Below are 14,999 nucleotides of genomic sequence, written 5' to 3'. Positions count from 1 at the left end.
AGGGGCTCTGTGCCTCTACATGGCAAACACTTCTTTAGTATTGCTCCTCATCTCTGAAGAGCCTGGATCACAGCCTTCATTGAGCCTGCTGGCTGCTATTGATGAAGTCTCAGCGAAGAATGAGCACACCTGCACACAGAGGATCTGTGGTGTGCAGCAAGAGGTTGGTGGAGAGAGAGGCAGTGGGAAAGCAAACACTGACGGGAACATCAAAGCCACGGGCAGTGCAAACTTGTGCGAATCCTATCTGATGTGTGTCAATACAGGAGAGAACTTGTGTTTGATTGACTGCAATATTGTGAAACGTCTCTAAGCTTCTGATGCGAAGGTTGTGATACACAGAGAGTATCCTATTGATTGTGTTAAGATGCTATTGTGTGTGTGTGTGTGTGTGCTTGTGTGTGTGTGTGTGTTCAAGCCGTGACCGTGGCTGCAGTGAGACCTATAATCTCATTTTTCATTGACATGGACAGAGCAAAAGAGGAAATAAGCTACTTGTGAAAAATGATCAATACTCCCAATTTCCCAACAATAGAGAGAGATTACAGTAAATGCCATGGTGTGGAGGCCATAACATAAAACAGCCTAGGCAGGAGGGAGCCAGGAAGGATATGTGGCTTTACTTTTCCAGATAACAAAATGAAACAAAAAGGGCAAAAGGACCAGCACCCACCCACGGACTCCCAAAGACCTTCACCTTTCAGATATCACACTGCATTACACTGCATGCTCTTATATTGATGATATCCATATACATTTATGAGGAAATCCCCTACTCTTTTAAGCTCATTGACTTCCTTTAAGCTAGAGACAGGAACCACACCGCTGTGCTTTAAAACAGTAAAACTGAATGAAATCTTAATGCCAAGACCATCACTCAAAGCTTGGCTCCTTCCTCATACCTTCTTTTATTTGCAGTAAAGACTGTGGCAAATTATGTGGACAATTTCTAAAAAAAAAAAAAAAAACACAAGCCTGGCACATTCCAGGTTCGTTATGCTACCTATGCAAAAGTCACAGGGGGCAATCCTTCAGGAGGGACGTGGCTGCTGACAGTAATGAACTGAAGCGCCGCTGCCAAGCGGCTCACTCAGGCTCGGCCGTCTCCTCCGCGTCACACTGACAGCCACGGACAACCTGACGGATTGCCTCCTCATCAATGCTAAGTGCTCCTCTGTCCTCAACATCCCCGGGACACGCTGTCATTACCCAAACTCCTTTTCTCCCCACCACACCATGGCCACCCCCCCCCCACCCCGAAACTATTGGGCCACTCTTTTATTTTCACATAAATCACTGTTTTATATCTTTCATGGGGGGTTCAGATGAAGGTTGTGTGTATAGAGTGTGGCTGTGGGGGCCCTTGCTGCGGTGTGCTGGCCCAGAGACCGCTCTCTCTCCCCAGGCTGAGATACTGGGTTAACAGCCCTGGGGTTGGGTATACTGGAGCCCTGAGTTGGGGGGTGGGGGGTGGTTTGGAGTAGTAAAAAGTGGGGTGGGAGAGGGGGGTGGGGGGCACAGCCCAGGCATTGGCCAACAGTTAAAGTGATTTAAACTGATGCGCAGCTCTCATCTGCATATCATTAAGCTGCCGTAATCATTCCCCTTGATGAGTGGGCATCTCCACCCAGCCTGGACGGACGTGACCAGGGTCTCTCTCCTCACACACACACACACACACACACACACACACACACACACACACACACACACACACACACACACACATGCTTGTGCACACACACACACACACACACACACACAAACACACACACACACTCTTGCGCATACACACATACGCACACACAAACACAGCAGTCCACATTAGGGGTTTATAGAGCACTAATCAGCCTCAGGCAGGGCTGGAGTGAGCTCACTGGCTATATCAGAGCTGCTGTAAAACCCAACACTCGCTCACAAGCCTCACAAGGAACGCTCTAAAAGAACCATAAAAACGGCACAATAATGCTTCTCCTCTTATCTTCTCTCCACCAATGGGTGGTATCACTATCCTAATTCCTGTGGCTTTATGACCTGCTCTGAAAGCATATGTCTGATACGCCGTGTTCCTGTATGTAGTAGAAGCATATGAAGACATCCAGTCACCCCCCTCCTTCCCCCAACCCCCCCAGGTGAAATCGATTTGATGTATATAGCTTTGCTGCGGCTCTCCTCTCTCTCTCTGTGTGTTCTGTCGGCGTCGGGACGCCTTGGTGTGCTAGCGTAGCGTGCTGCTACTGTGGCATTGGAGGAGGAGGAGCAGACCTATTTCCATATGATTAAAACAATGAGTGATCTATCATCTTCAGACGCACACGCAAACACTCTCCATCCACCCGCCCTCCCCTGCGCTGTCTCCCGGCCCTGCTTCCTCAGGGCTGTGGCAGAGGGAGATTTGTTTTTCTGACCCCCCCCCCCCCCCCCCCCCCCCACTCCTTCCCATCTTACTGGTGGTGCAGTAACCCCACCGAGAAACACACCCACACATACACATACACATACAGGAGTATGGGCAGACATTGGGAGGAGATAAGAGGAAATAGTGCTGTCTGCAGAGTAATGCAGTGCAGTTGGGAGGAGATGTGGAGAGAGAGAGAGAGAGAGAGAGGGAGAGAGAGGGAGGGAAGAAGAGAGAGAGAGAGAGAGGGAGGGAGAGAGAGATGCGGGGCAGATTAGGCCACGCGGTGCAGCTTTCCATTCCTCTAAATAGATCAACCGTGCCATGTGTCAGGCTGGGCTTCGCCTCTGCTCCATCATCCAGCCACAAAACTGCACTCTCAGGCAGCACTGGCCCCCGACAGACAGCCAGGCAGCCAGGCAGCCAGGCAGAGAGGCAGAGAGGCAGGCTGAGAGGCGGGTGTGCTGGTCTCAGCCTCCACACCCTTTACCCTCCTCTCCCTCATCCTCCCTGTCTTCCTTTCACTTTCTTTACCGTCTCTGATATCCCCTTCTCTTTGTCAACCCCATTGCCTCATGCGTTTATTCCTTCTGTCTGTTTTCTTCCGCTTTCAATCTTACCCTCATCTATTACTCCTGATGACACTCTCACCCTTGCACTCTCTCTTTCATCGCCACACATCTATCCCCCCCTTTCCCTGTCATCCTCCCTCACAATGCGCCCCCCGACGTCTAGGCCGTAAGACGTGGTGTGTATGTTCAATATCTTGTGTATCATCACCAGCGCTAGTGCATGATGAAACACAGACTCACAGCGGAAAAACCGCAGGGTTATGCGCCGCAAGCCCCGACATGTCCCTACCCCATCCTCAAGCTTGACAGGGCCATGTGCCACGTTGGCCACAATGACAGCGTGCTCTCGGGCGATGGGCGATGGCTGCCAAGCTGAAGGGAGGAGGACGTTCCCTTGGCACTGCGTATTTTTTTTTACCAAAAGGGAGAAGGGACCATGAGAGTTCAGGCGCAGTTTGCCAGTTTTTGCCTCTCCGTCTTCCACCGGCGCAATGTCACACCCTTCACTCGTCCCCCAGAAAGACAGTCGGCCGTAAAAAGCTTTCAGTACGAGCCGTAAAAATGGAAATGGTGCCTCCTGACTAAAACGAGAGAGAGAGAGACGGAGAGAAAGTTGTACGTGAGATTTATTTTAAAATCTATCCAAAGAGAGAGAGATATGCGAGTTCACCTACTAAATTCTCTCTCTCATTTTCTCTCTCTATCTACTGTCCTCGCTCTCTTTCTGTCTCTCCCTCTCTCTACCTTCTTAAAATTCATTGGAGTTCCTTATCTGTATCGGCGACAATAATTATAAATCCGCGGAGTCCGTCCAAACTGCGTGAACAAACTGGATTAAAATACTTTTTTTTTATTTCCAGGTGAGGAGTGAAAATAGAATGAATTAGACTGGAAATGGTACATGTAGGCTACAGCTAAACGTGATGTAATGGAGGTATATGTCATGCAGTAACCCTGGGAAAGTGAACAATGTAAACTGTGTACACATATGTAAACAGAAGTAAACAAGATAATTGCTTTTCTGGAGATCATGGGTTAACCAACTGTAAATCGGCGACCAAACAGAATCTGTTGCTGGTAGATTAAATGGATTTTGGCCAGCTCATTATCGTGTCATTTCATATGCAGTCTGAACAATAATTTGATGTGTGGGTTGATAAGCCCTCTATGATCTTTTGACTAAGCAGTGCGAGTTAGTCTTCACAATTAACTTTACACACCCCCCCCCCCTCCACCCCCACTCCACTGCTCTTGTTTGTAATCTTGGAGGCAATTTAAAGTTTTTTTTTTTTGTCATACTGAAACAGTTTTCCGCTGCCAATGAAATGTGGTCTGTGGTAAATGTAAGCCCTCATGTTGGAAAATTAGGGAGAGATGAAGAGTTAGAGCAAACACTGTTCCATGAAATACTTCTAAGTGCTGAAACAAATGCAGTTGGATCACTTCCCAGTAAACAGTTCCCAAAGGCACACATACAACTAAATATTTGTAGCAACTAGGCTTACATATAAGGCCCACATGAAACATTACTATCAGAGCCCGCTGTAACCAGCCCTGCATGGTGCCGTCTAAAGGAGTAGTCCCTGTGAGGCTCACCGGTGACAGAGCTGTCCAGGTTGTCCATGCTGGACCCCGGGGTGTGCTCCATGCCACGGAGGGGACGGGACATCTCGTATCCCTCCTCCTCTTCCTCCTCCTCGTCTTCGTCTTCGTCAGGGATGTCGGTCTCCAGGTCAGACACCAGCGTGCTGGACATGTAGCCAACTGGGGGAGCGGGGGCCTGAGGGGGATACGGGCCTCCCTGCATGTGCCTGTTTACAAAAAAAAGAAAAAAATTACTTTTTCTGTTAACATGCCAATGTCTGGAGTGTAGGGAAACTGAACCACAGCAGGCAGAAATTAATTCAAATTCAGACATTATGGATGAGAACCGGTGAGAAAAGTCTGGAGAAAAGGAGGTGTGAAAAGAGGCCAAGTCCAAACACGGAGACACGCGCGTGTGTGTGAGTGGAGACACAGTGGGTGGGGACCTGTCATGGATGTTTCTGGCACATTCCGGTGCTTCTTGACTAAACTGACAACCCGGCTCATTCCACAGCGCGCCTCCTGGCACGGCTAACACAATGACCCTCTAATTGCTGCCAAGGAGGGCACAATAGCAGTATGAGACCAAGGCTCGTATTGAGGCTGTCACCTTTGGAAAAGCAAACGCTGCTGACAGCTCCTGTGTGTGTGTGTGTGTGTGTGTGTGTGTGTGTGTGTGTGTGTGTGTGTGGCTTTGATGTGGATTGTGGTGGTGGGATTTGGTGGTGATTACCACCCTTCTCTGCTCTTGTCAGAGAAGTGCCTTAGCCAACATAGTCATTACTGGATAACACGCCCTTTGCTGACATGTCAAATGATTCCTTCTGTGTGTGTGTGTGTGTGTGTGTGTGTGTGTGTGTGTGTGTGTGTGTGTATGTGTGTGTGTGTGCGTATGTCTGTGTGTGTGTGTGCGCATGAGTACTAATGAATGGATGCCAGTATCTCACACACAGCCTCAGACAGGATGAGACATGGGCTTCATTTGCCTTGCATGAGTGCCACGGAAATGCAATTTCTACTGTAGTCTTTAACCGTCGCCCGCGCCTCTAAATGAACACTTTAATGCGTCACATTGCACAGTTTCATTTCTTTTCAAGTCGAAATGAGCAGTCGAAATGAGCAGTCGAAATGAGCGCTGAGCTCTCGTGTGCATTGGCCTGGGCTCGTTATGATTAATGAGTGTCTATGGGAGAGCTAAGCCAGTTCTTCTGACAGGTCACAGTGAGCACACAACATGAAAAGACAAACTGCACCCACAGAGAGATGATCACATTAACAAGCACGAGGCCTAACAATAAGCCAACATCATTTCAACATCATAGCTGCAAAAAGACTGATATTGTATTTTTTTATCTCAATTTAATAGCTAAACCAGATTTCTTAAAAATGCAATACGTGCAATTTTAAATGTTCAATATAAATCTGGCATCTTAATCAATCAACTCAGACTTTATATTTATTTCATAAGCAGCTGGAAACATCTGACATGTTTAAGGCATCAAGACTAAAGCAACATATTCCTGAAAAAAAAAAAAATAAAGAAATAATAAAAACCTAAATATGCTTTTTGCATGCCGTTGTACCTCACTGAATGAGTAAAATATTGATTTATCATCGTCTTGCATGTAATGAAATACTAATGTATGCGTAATGAATTCAAAGTGGACTGATCATCATGACAACCTGTTTAGTTCAGCCAAAGCGCGGAATGATCATACAACAACCAAAAAAAGTGCTTAGATAAAGCCACTCAGCGTCAGCACCTAGACCAAAGAGTGAGGAAGTGAATGTGCTATCGGTGAAGCCGTGTGGTCGTGAGCGTACCATGTCTGCTTGGCCATGTCCATCTGGTACGCGCGGGTGATCTCGTCCAGGTGGGCCTGCAGCATGGGCTGCATCTCCTCCCGGGGCGACGGCGTCAGCGTGGCCGTGGACTGCTGCCCGAACGACACGGCCGCCGGCGACGAGGCCACGCCGCGGACGGGTGGGGTCGGCACCCGCTCCTCTTCCTCCTCCAGCTCGTCCTCCAAGCCCTGGTGCAGGTAGGTCTGCACCGGCAGAGGAGGCCCCCAGCCGTCACTCTCATAGCTGCGGAGGATGGGGAAGAGATGTGGGGAGTCAGAGATATAAGGATTGAAGCATGAAAAAAACAGACACACTCATCGCTAGAGAAAGGTGGCAGTTGGGTACGTGATGCTCCGTTGAGGAGCAACAGTTGCATCTGTTGTGTCTCTCCTGTTTGGCCAAATCTACCTCTTGAGATAAGGGATCTATCCCTGTGCTTTTTGGAAGCTCATGTGAGTCAACCCTCTACACTTGAGACAGAACATTTATCTGTGCCAAGACAACATTTTCTGCTCTGTGAGCCCAGCCTGTTGCAGGAGAAGGAGAGAGGTGGAGGGAGGTGTGCCTCTCCTCTCCTCACCCACCCAGCTCCTCTCCCCTTCTCTCCCCTTCCGCACGCCGCACTGTTCCCCGCTCGTAAACTGAAATGTTCATTAAAGAAATTTGTCAGTGTACACTCCAGAGGACATAACAGTTTTAATCAGCTGCCAGTAAGGCCTGGGTGCTAGATTTACAGTTGCTGAGTACTCTTCATTTGCCAGACAGCCTATTAAGCCAGATGACTTCCCCACATTTAAATTAATGAGGAAGAGAGGCAAGCATACCTCTCCTGTGAGAGAGGGGGGGGAGAAAAGTGTTTCAAATCACTTCAAAGGCTTACTCATGAAGTGTGTTTTCTCGGGTGTGTGTGTGTATTCACTATGTGCTTCATTGTCACTCTCAAGCATAAGATACTTAGGAAATCTGAAGTAGTTGGTTTTCTATTGGCACTACCAAGTTGAGATCAGTCCAGGGGACAGGAGGCTGTGTGTATATACTGTATGTGTGCGTGTGTGTGTGTGTGTGTCTGTGTGCGTGCGTGCGTCTGGCGTGCGTGCGTGCGTGCATGTGTGTGTGTGTGTGTGTGTGTGTCTGTGTGAGAGAGAGGTGTGTTTGGCTTTTAACGAGGCCTGCAGTGCTGCCTCTGCTGCTGGGGTTTCCATACCTCCCCTGACCACCATCCCAGCAGCCCCACAAAGCAACATGGTCAGAGTTAAAGAGAGAATAAAACGGACCAGTCTTGGCTTAATGGGCAAAACGGGGGGGGGGGGGGGCAAGAAAGAGGGAGCGAAAAAGAAAGAGAGAGGTAGAGAGGGAGATAGAGACAGTAAGAGACAGATAGACAAATGTATGGGTGCACAGTCCAGCTGAGCAGTGCCCTGTTTAGACTGGCCCAGAGGAGAGCCTCTCTGCCTGCTCTAGAGCCAAACTTTCCCTTGGAAAAACGCACGCGTTCGCACACACACACACACTCACACACACACACACACACACACACACACAAACACACACACACACACACACACACACACACACACACACACACACACACACACACACACGCATTTAAAAAAGCCAAGAGCAGATGAATTGATCTGAAACCATCTGGCTGTCCGTTCTCCTTGGTAGCCTGGGCTCATTGATCCCCCAAGTTCATTCCAGATGCAGCTCAATAATTAGCAACACAGAACACAAGCCGCCTCATGTTCTGCATGGCAAAGAGCTCACAGCCATGTGAACCCCAGCTATCTTCATCTAACGTGTAGATGCACAGATTTGGTGTAAATGTGGGTACAGTTTGTGTTGTATGTGAGCATGTGTGTGTGCGCACATGCTTAGGGCATTCATAGGTGTACGAGAGGGAGAGGGTGTGTGTATCTCCATTTGTGTGTGTGTGTGTGTGTGTGTGTGTGTGTTTGTGTGTGTGTAAATGAGATCAGACTTACCCTCCTCCTTCGTGGTGCTCTCCGTTGTAGTGCTCCATGTCAGTGCCAGGGAGCGGGTGGATCGGGGGTGGGGGCAGCGGCACATTGGCCCAGTTGGAGCCGTTGACTTTGGGGGGCTTGGCTCCACCCTTGGTCTTCTTTTTCTTCCCTCCTTTGCCACCTTGGGTGCGGGAGAGGCAGAGAGAGAGAGATGGAGAGGTAGCGGTGAGACAAGACGTCGGAGCGGGGCGAATGTCATTGCAAACGCTGCCTCACTGAAAGCATTAATTCAACCACAGGAAAGAAAAAGACCCACATACTGTGTCGAACATTCTGCCTGCTAATTGAAGGCTTTGAAAACTCCACTTGTCAAAGCCAATCGCACACATTTCAACATTTTGCGTGCCGAGGCGAAGAAGCAAGTCCCTGAAAATAGCTTCGCCATCTCATTTCTAAATCATCCGCGCGCTCTAATGTCGAATTTTCAATGCCTTCCTGTCTTGAGGCAACCATAAAAGGGAATCGTCAAGGCCACTTGATGAAAAGGGCCGGGGGGGGGGGGGGGGGGGGGGGGGGGGGGGGGTAGTGAATCGCTCAAAAGGGCTTCAAGGACTGAGGAGTGGAATGCTGTGGTGAAAAACACCATTGCAAAGACCTCCTCATACGGAGGTGTATCCTCTCTCCTCGTCCTCACCATCGCTCGTAGAGTACATGGTGAAAGACGACACAGTGAATATTGAATAGGGTTTTTAATGAAAAAGGGATTGAATAGTTTTTTTTTAATGAAAAGCTGCATGAGTCGAGAGAGGAAGACAGCTCCTGTCCGTGGGTTTCAACCTTGCATCTTTATCATATCTCCGAAATGCCTCGGTACACTGGCCAAAGTCCCTCTCACTTCATCAATTTCTCTGCCTTTGACACTCACTCCACAAATGGCCTTGATCTTTGCCTCTAGCGGGGGCAGAAGAATTCAGCGGCTGCTTATTTGCCCACCCTGGCAGACATTTCCAGGACCAATCAAATGCCAGGCATGCCAATCTCTCGCAAGCTCCGATCGTCCATGAAATGCCCACTGCTGACGTAGGCTGGGCACCCAAGCTGATGAAAAAGAAGAGAGAGGGCATGCTGGCACTGTTGCTCCTGCAGAGTCTGCTGCTGTTATGTTTCTGGTCGAGCGTGGCTGCCAGGCCTGTAATCTGTCCAGGCCCCAAAATGTTCTATTTGAGCGAGTCTGGCCTCCCGTGGCTTGTGCCGTCATGTCGTTGACTAATAAGAAGCCAGCCCATCAGCATGGGCTACAAATTAAAAATGGCGCTCCGCGATGGAAAAAAGGGAACCTTTTGATTTATGGTTGATAGTCTGTTTTTTTTTTGTTTTTTTTGGAAGATCAAGAACATGAGCCAGTAATGTAGGTTTACACAACGGCATTCCCTCCCTCGGTCACTCGGCAACAACAAACAGAACTCCAATGTCTGAGACGAAGCCGGATTTGTGAAATGGCAAATCTGTTTGTGTTTGTGTCTGCACGTCCAACAAAAAAAAAAGAAAAAGATAAATGAAGGCACTGTACAGGATGTGCTCCTGGCTGACAGAATAGTATTACTGCAGTATCACAGAGGCATTAGCAATTGGAGGGGTCTGTGTGTGTGTGTGTGTGTGTTTGTGTGTGTGGGTGTATGTGTGTTTGAGGGGGTAGAGTGTGAAAGAGAAAGAGAAAGAGAGAGAGAGAGACATAGAGAGAGAGAGAGAGAGAGAGAGAGAGAGGTGTCAACATAAGATGAATAAAGCATGGAAGTAATAAAAACATAACAACAGGCCGGAGGCGTGGAGTGAGAGGGGAGAGTATAGGCGGCGAGTAATTGGGTTCTCCTAATCGCCCCTCCGGGTGACACTCAGCTCCTCTCCCAATAAGCGGGCGAGGGAGCAGATCTGTGATCACTCAATCACGCCCGACTCCTCCAGGAGGGGAGAGGATGAGGCTTCAGAGAGACACCAAGACAAAGACAGAAAAGGAGACAAAAGGAGAGGAAGGATGGCAGAGAGAAAAAAAGAAAGAAAGACTGATTAAAAACAGAGGGAGATGGCTACTTTGCTGGGAATACGGAAAGAAAAAAATGGCACACAATCTCTCTCTCTCTCCGGGCTTGCCTCCTGAAAAGGCCACGCTGCCACTATATTTGGGGACTGAAATGGATATTTATACAGGCAGTTTTTTCGGGCACTCCCCTCTGCATGTAAGTGTGGGGGTGAGCCGCAAGGAGTTGCCTCTGTTTGCCTTGGACGAGCTACAGCTCAGTGAGGTAGAGAGAGAGAGAGGGAGCGAGGGATAGAGGAGAGAGCGAGAGAGAGAGAAGGAAGACTCCAAGATGACCGCAGCTCTATATATACCACTGCATATACGGAGCCAGCAAGCCAGATCTCGAGAGCATGGATGTCCCTGAGGGGATTTAGGACTTACTATCAATTTACCAAAGGGTTTAAAGGCTGCATCTGGACACTGGACAAGTGGAAAAATGGCAAGAGAGGCCAGTGTAGTGGTATGTGACCTATACTTATCAAGTAAAAGGCTATTTGTGGGACTGGAAGACAGGCAATTTGTTGGCGCAAAACATGAGGACTAACTGTACATGTGTGAGTTGAGGCAGATGACAGCATGGCGTCATGCACTTACGCGATGAAGACATGAAGCCAAAATTGGTCGGCCATATTGAGTCTGCACAGTAAGCGCTTTCTGCTGCCAGAGCGTGCGTATCAATCAGGTCCACCCAGAACCAACAATATTTGGTTAAATTTCCCATAATTTTTGAGCTCCTTCTGGTGGCTTCACTTCACTGAGTGCACGCTGTGCATGTCCATTGTTTATAGTCATTGGTTGAGTCTAATAAGACACACACAGGTGAACAGGTAGGTAGAGGTGGCATAAACCCCCCCCCCCCCCCCACACACACACTGCCTCAAATGATGGCTCTAACACACACACACACACACACACACACACACACACACACACACTAACACACACAGAGAAAGAGAGAGACTGATCTGAGCCATCCAGTTCCACAGCAGCACGTGGCTCCTCCTGGCTTCTCCTCTTTTTAATGAGTAGAACTGGAGCCCTGGTCCTGAACTGCATGCAGCTGCCATTAAAGCCTCCTCTCACTCCTGTCTCTTTCTTCTTCTTACCCCTCTCTCTCTCTCTATTCTCTCTCTCTCTGACAAGCTGTTCATTATTTCCTCTACTGCTCCACCCCCCCCCCCCCCCCCATCTCTCTGAAACCCTCTTCACGTGTGTCTGCACGTGTCGTACACCTCCCTTTCCCCCATGCTGAAGCATTCTCTTTTTTCTCCCTCCTTTTCAGATGGAGGTCACCAGGAGTCCACTGCGTCAACTCGTGGGGCTCCTGTTTCTCTTTGTTTTTCCTTCTGTATCTGAGGTCAGGGAGGCTGAGTTTGCATCCACACCACTGTATTTTTAGCCAGATGCTAAAGGCCAGATGCAACACTGTGGGGCCTGCGTGGAGTTTGCCCTCGCTGTCAGGACATGCATTTGATCTGTGTGTATCTGTGTGCCTGTGCGCGCCTGTGTGTATCTGTGTGCCTGTGTGCGCCTGTGAGTCTGTGTGTTTCTGTGTGGGATTTTAGTGCACAGGATGAGTTGAAAATCGAACCTTAACTTTGGGGCCTTGGAGATATTCCCCGACTGTAGATGCTAGTAGTAACATCCTGTGCCAAACTGACCTCAAATCAGCAGCTTACACAGATACTGCCTGCATAGCTCCAATAGTAATAATATATAATAGTACTGTTTTCATAGCAGGATAAATGGAAGATTTGAGGGAATCATGACCGACTTCCCCCGCATGTTTGATCTCTGGGGTAATGAACGGAGTGCACAAATGCATGTTTGTTCAAAAAAATTATTAGGAGCTCAAGTGCCCTCTGGCCTTTATATCTGTTAATGCAAATGAAAAAGGACCAGTCCACTGCTATTTTTCGTTCAGTTGCTATTTCTATCCTCCTCAATATCACCATCTGTCTCTCTCCATTAATTGGCAACAAATGTACCGAGAACTTTTGGTCTTCTCTCTCACCCCACCTCTCTCTTTCTCTCCCTCTCTCTCTCTCTCTCTCCTTTATGCCAGTGCACTGTGAACCTTTTTTTCCACTCAACGACTCTCTCTCTTGCCAGACAGAGTATGGAATCTGTGGCAAGCCATTGGAACCAGAGCTCTTGAGTTGGTCCGAGCCAGTCTCTGAGTCTAATGCCTGGCAGTGCACTGCATCAGAGCACAGTTAAAGCAGCGGCTCGAAACTTGATTAAAGTGGAGCGAAAGAAATCAGGGTGGAGGAGGTGGTGGCGAATGGGAGAGAACAAGAGATAGACAGAGAGGGGGAGAGAGAGAGAGAAGGAGAGAGAGAAATAGAGAGAGAGAGAGGGAGAAAGTGGTATAGTGAGCTTAAGGGCTAGCTATGTGTCCTATAAATGACATTGTAATTCGTAGTGTGTGAGTTTTATTGTATTCAGTAACCATTAGTGGAAGATGTTTTCACATCTCAGCGCAGCCAAACACCCCTGGTGCCTTGGGTAAGTGAGTTTCTGAGTGTGTGTAACCTCTTAAGTGTGCAAGGGAGTCCTTTTCTTCATCATTAGATTATTCACACAGAAGGGGAGAGAGAGGGAGAGAGAGAGAGAGAGAGAGAGAGAGAGAGAGTGAGAGAGAGATGGAAAGACAAGGAATAAAGAAAGACAAGAAAAGAGAGAGAGTGTTCCGAAGGCCAGACTGTAGGACCATAAAGCCTGATTTAAAGCTGTTGGCCATGTTCTGCAGCTCCAGGCTTGGTTTCAAAGCCACACTGCACTAAAATGTCTCCCGCTTTAGAGAAATGATGGCCCAGATCAAAAGCTTCACAGGAACAGTTTTGCTAAGGGCCACACAACTACACACACACACACACTTGTTCCCGAACGTCATCAGATGACCCGGGAGCATTGTGAGTACACGTGGGAGGAGCAAAGCATCAGTGGGGAGTGGGAGAGGAGCAGGAGGATTAGGAGGAGGAGGAGGAGGAGGAGGAGGAGGAGGAGGAGGAGGAGGTTAATAGACACCCTCTGACGCTCTGCTGATTAGTACAGTAGCACATGCAAAGAAATGCTCCAATAATTCTTCATTAGTTCATTCCGTCTTCCTTTGGTCAGTCACTTTTATTTCTTTATTTCCCCACTCATTCATTCATTCATTCATTCATTGCTTGTTTCTTCACTTATTTCCAACTAGTTAAATGGTGATCGAACAAAACTGACTGGTCAATTAATTGATCTATCCACTAATCCACTGACCCCTTAATTAATTATCTTACTCGCTCTATCCCTCCCTCCCTCCCTCACTCACTCATGCACTCTTTCCATCCATCCCTCCCTCCCTCTCTCCATCCCTTCTTCCCTGGCGGAGCCAAATGCTCCATCATATGCGTGAGGCTGGCTGCTGTGGGTAGACGCATAGATATATATAAAGGCTAGATGTCTCATCACGGTTGCCGGCCAACGGAGTCGAACGTCCGCACATGGCGGCCATCTTGCTACAGTCACCCATAACATTGTGTTGGTAGTGATATGTACATTTTAAATAACCATAACTTGTTCAATTTTCAACAGATTTACAAATGGTTTGGTTTCTTACAAACGTTATTAACGTGGTTATAATTCTGGATCTAATTTGGATATGTTTTAGAAAATAACATAATTATTCATAAGTATGCAGTGTCATAACTACATCTCTGACGTTTATAACAAACCAAACCGTTTAAAAATCGGTTGAAAATTGAGCAAGTTATGGTTATTTAAAAAGTACATACCACTACCAACACAATGTTATGGGTGAGCGAGCTCACTGTAGCAAGATGGCCGCCATGTGCGGACGTTCTAGACTCCGCCGTAAGACATCTAGCCTTTATATATATCTATGGGTAGACGGGTCTGCTGCTGCTGGTCTGCTGCTGGTCTGCTGCTGCTGGTACCCACCTGACAGGCTGCCGCTGCGCTCCGAGCTGTTGTGAGAGCTGGTGGTGCTGAAATCTTGTGATTGGTTGTGGGGCATTCTATTAGACAGTCCATCAGCCAATCGGTAGTCAGGAATGAAAAGCAGTGCTAGTGAAGGAGTGGGGGGGGGGGGGGGGGGGTAGAGGTCAGAGGGCAAAGGTTATCGGTGGCGTTAGGTGAACGGCAGACAGGAGAGCAGGCACATGCGCAACATGCAGTTAGAACCACACAAGCAGGGGGAGGCAAGCCCATACACACACTCACAGTCACTCAGTCACTAACCGACACACACACACACACACACATACACATGCAAGAACACACTCACACAGGCACATTTACAATCACCCACTCACTGAATGAGTCACACAAACATACACAGTCACACACACACACACAGCAACACCTAAGAAAACCTGCACATTCACACACAGTATGCGAATTTCAAGATTGTCTGCCAAATTTATTAGAGAATGCCTTATCTTAATATTTTTTTTTGCATTGCCAAACTAAAAAGGCTGCTCTTAAGATTTCATTTCATTTTTCATTGCATGAGCAAAATATACATTATTAATATGCCGCAATCCTTAAGGATGAGA

The 14,999-nt window shown here is 48.1% G+C and overlaps 1 protein-coding gene across 13 annotated transcripts in view; it reads right to left on the bottom strand.

Annotated features, from left to right (window-relative positions):
* robo2 (roundabout, axon guidance receptor, homolog 2 (Drosophila)) overlaps nt 1–14,999 on the bottom strand; it is a 362,580-nt gene that overhangs the window by 5,961 nt on the left and 341,620 nt on the right. For 8 of the 13 annotated variants that reach the window (XM_031573314.2, XM_042708692.1, XM_042708690.1 and 5 more), the window contains 4 exons: nt 14,383–14,508; nt 8,385–8,544; nt 6,379–6,642; nt 4,567–4,781 (listed from right to left, as the gene is read on the bottom strand). In XM_031573314.2, coding sequence (XP_031429174.1) covers nt 4,567–4,781; nt 6,379–6,642; nt 8,385–8,544; nt 14,383–14,508 — 765 coding nt within the window. The remainder of the gene's footprint in view (nt 1–4,566; nt 4,782–6,378; nt 6,643–8,384; nt 8,545–14,382; nt 14,509–14,999) is intronic. The other 5 variants (XM_042708691.1, XM_042708693.1, XM_042708698.1 and 2 more) reach the window with 1 other exon arrangement.

The sequence above is a fragment of the Clupea harengus genome, chromosome 9 (assembly GCF_900700415.2).
Source record: "Clupea harengus chromosome 9, Ch_v2.0.2, whole genome shotgun sequence".
Lineage (NCBI taxonomy): Eukaryota > Metazoa > Chordata > Actinopteri > Clupeiformes > Clupeidae > Clupea > Clupea harengus.
Note: the sequence above shows the minus strand (reverse complement) of the source record. Positions and strands in the feature narration are given on the sequence as shown.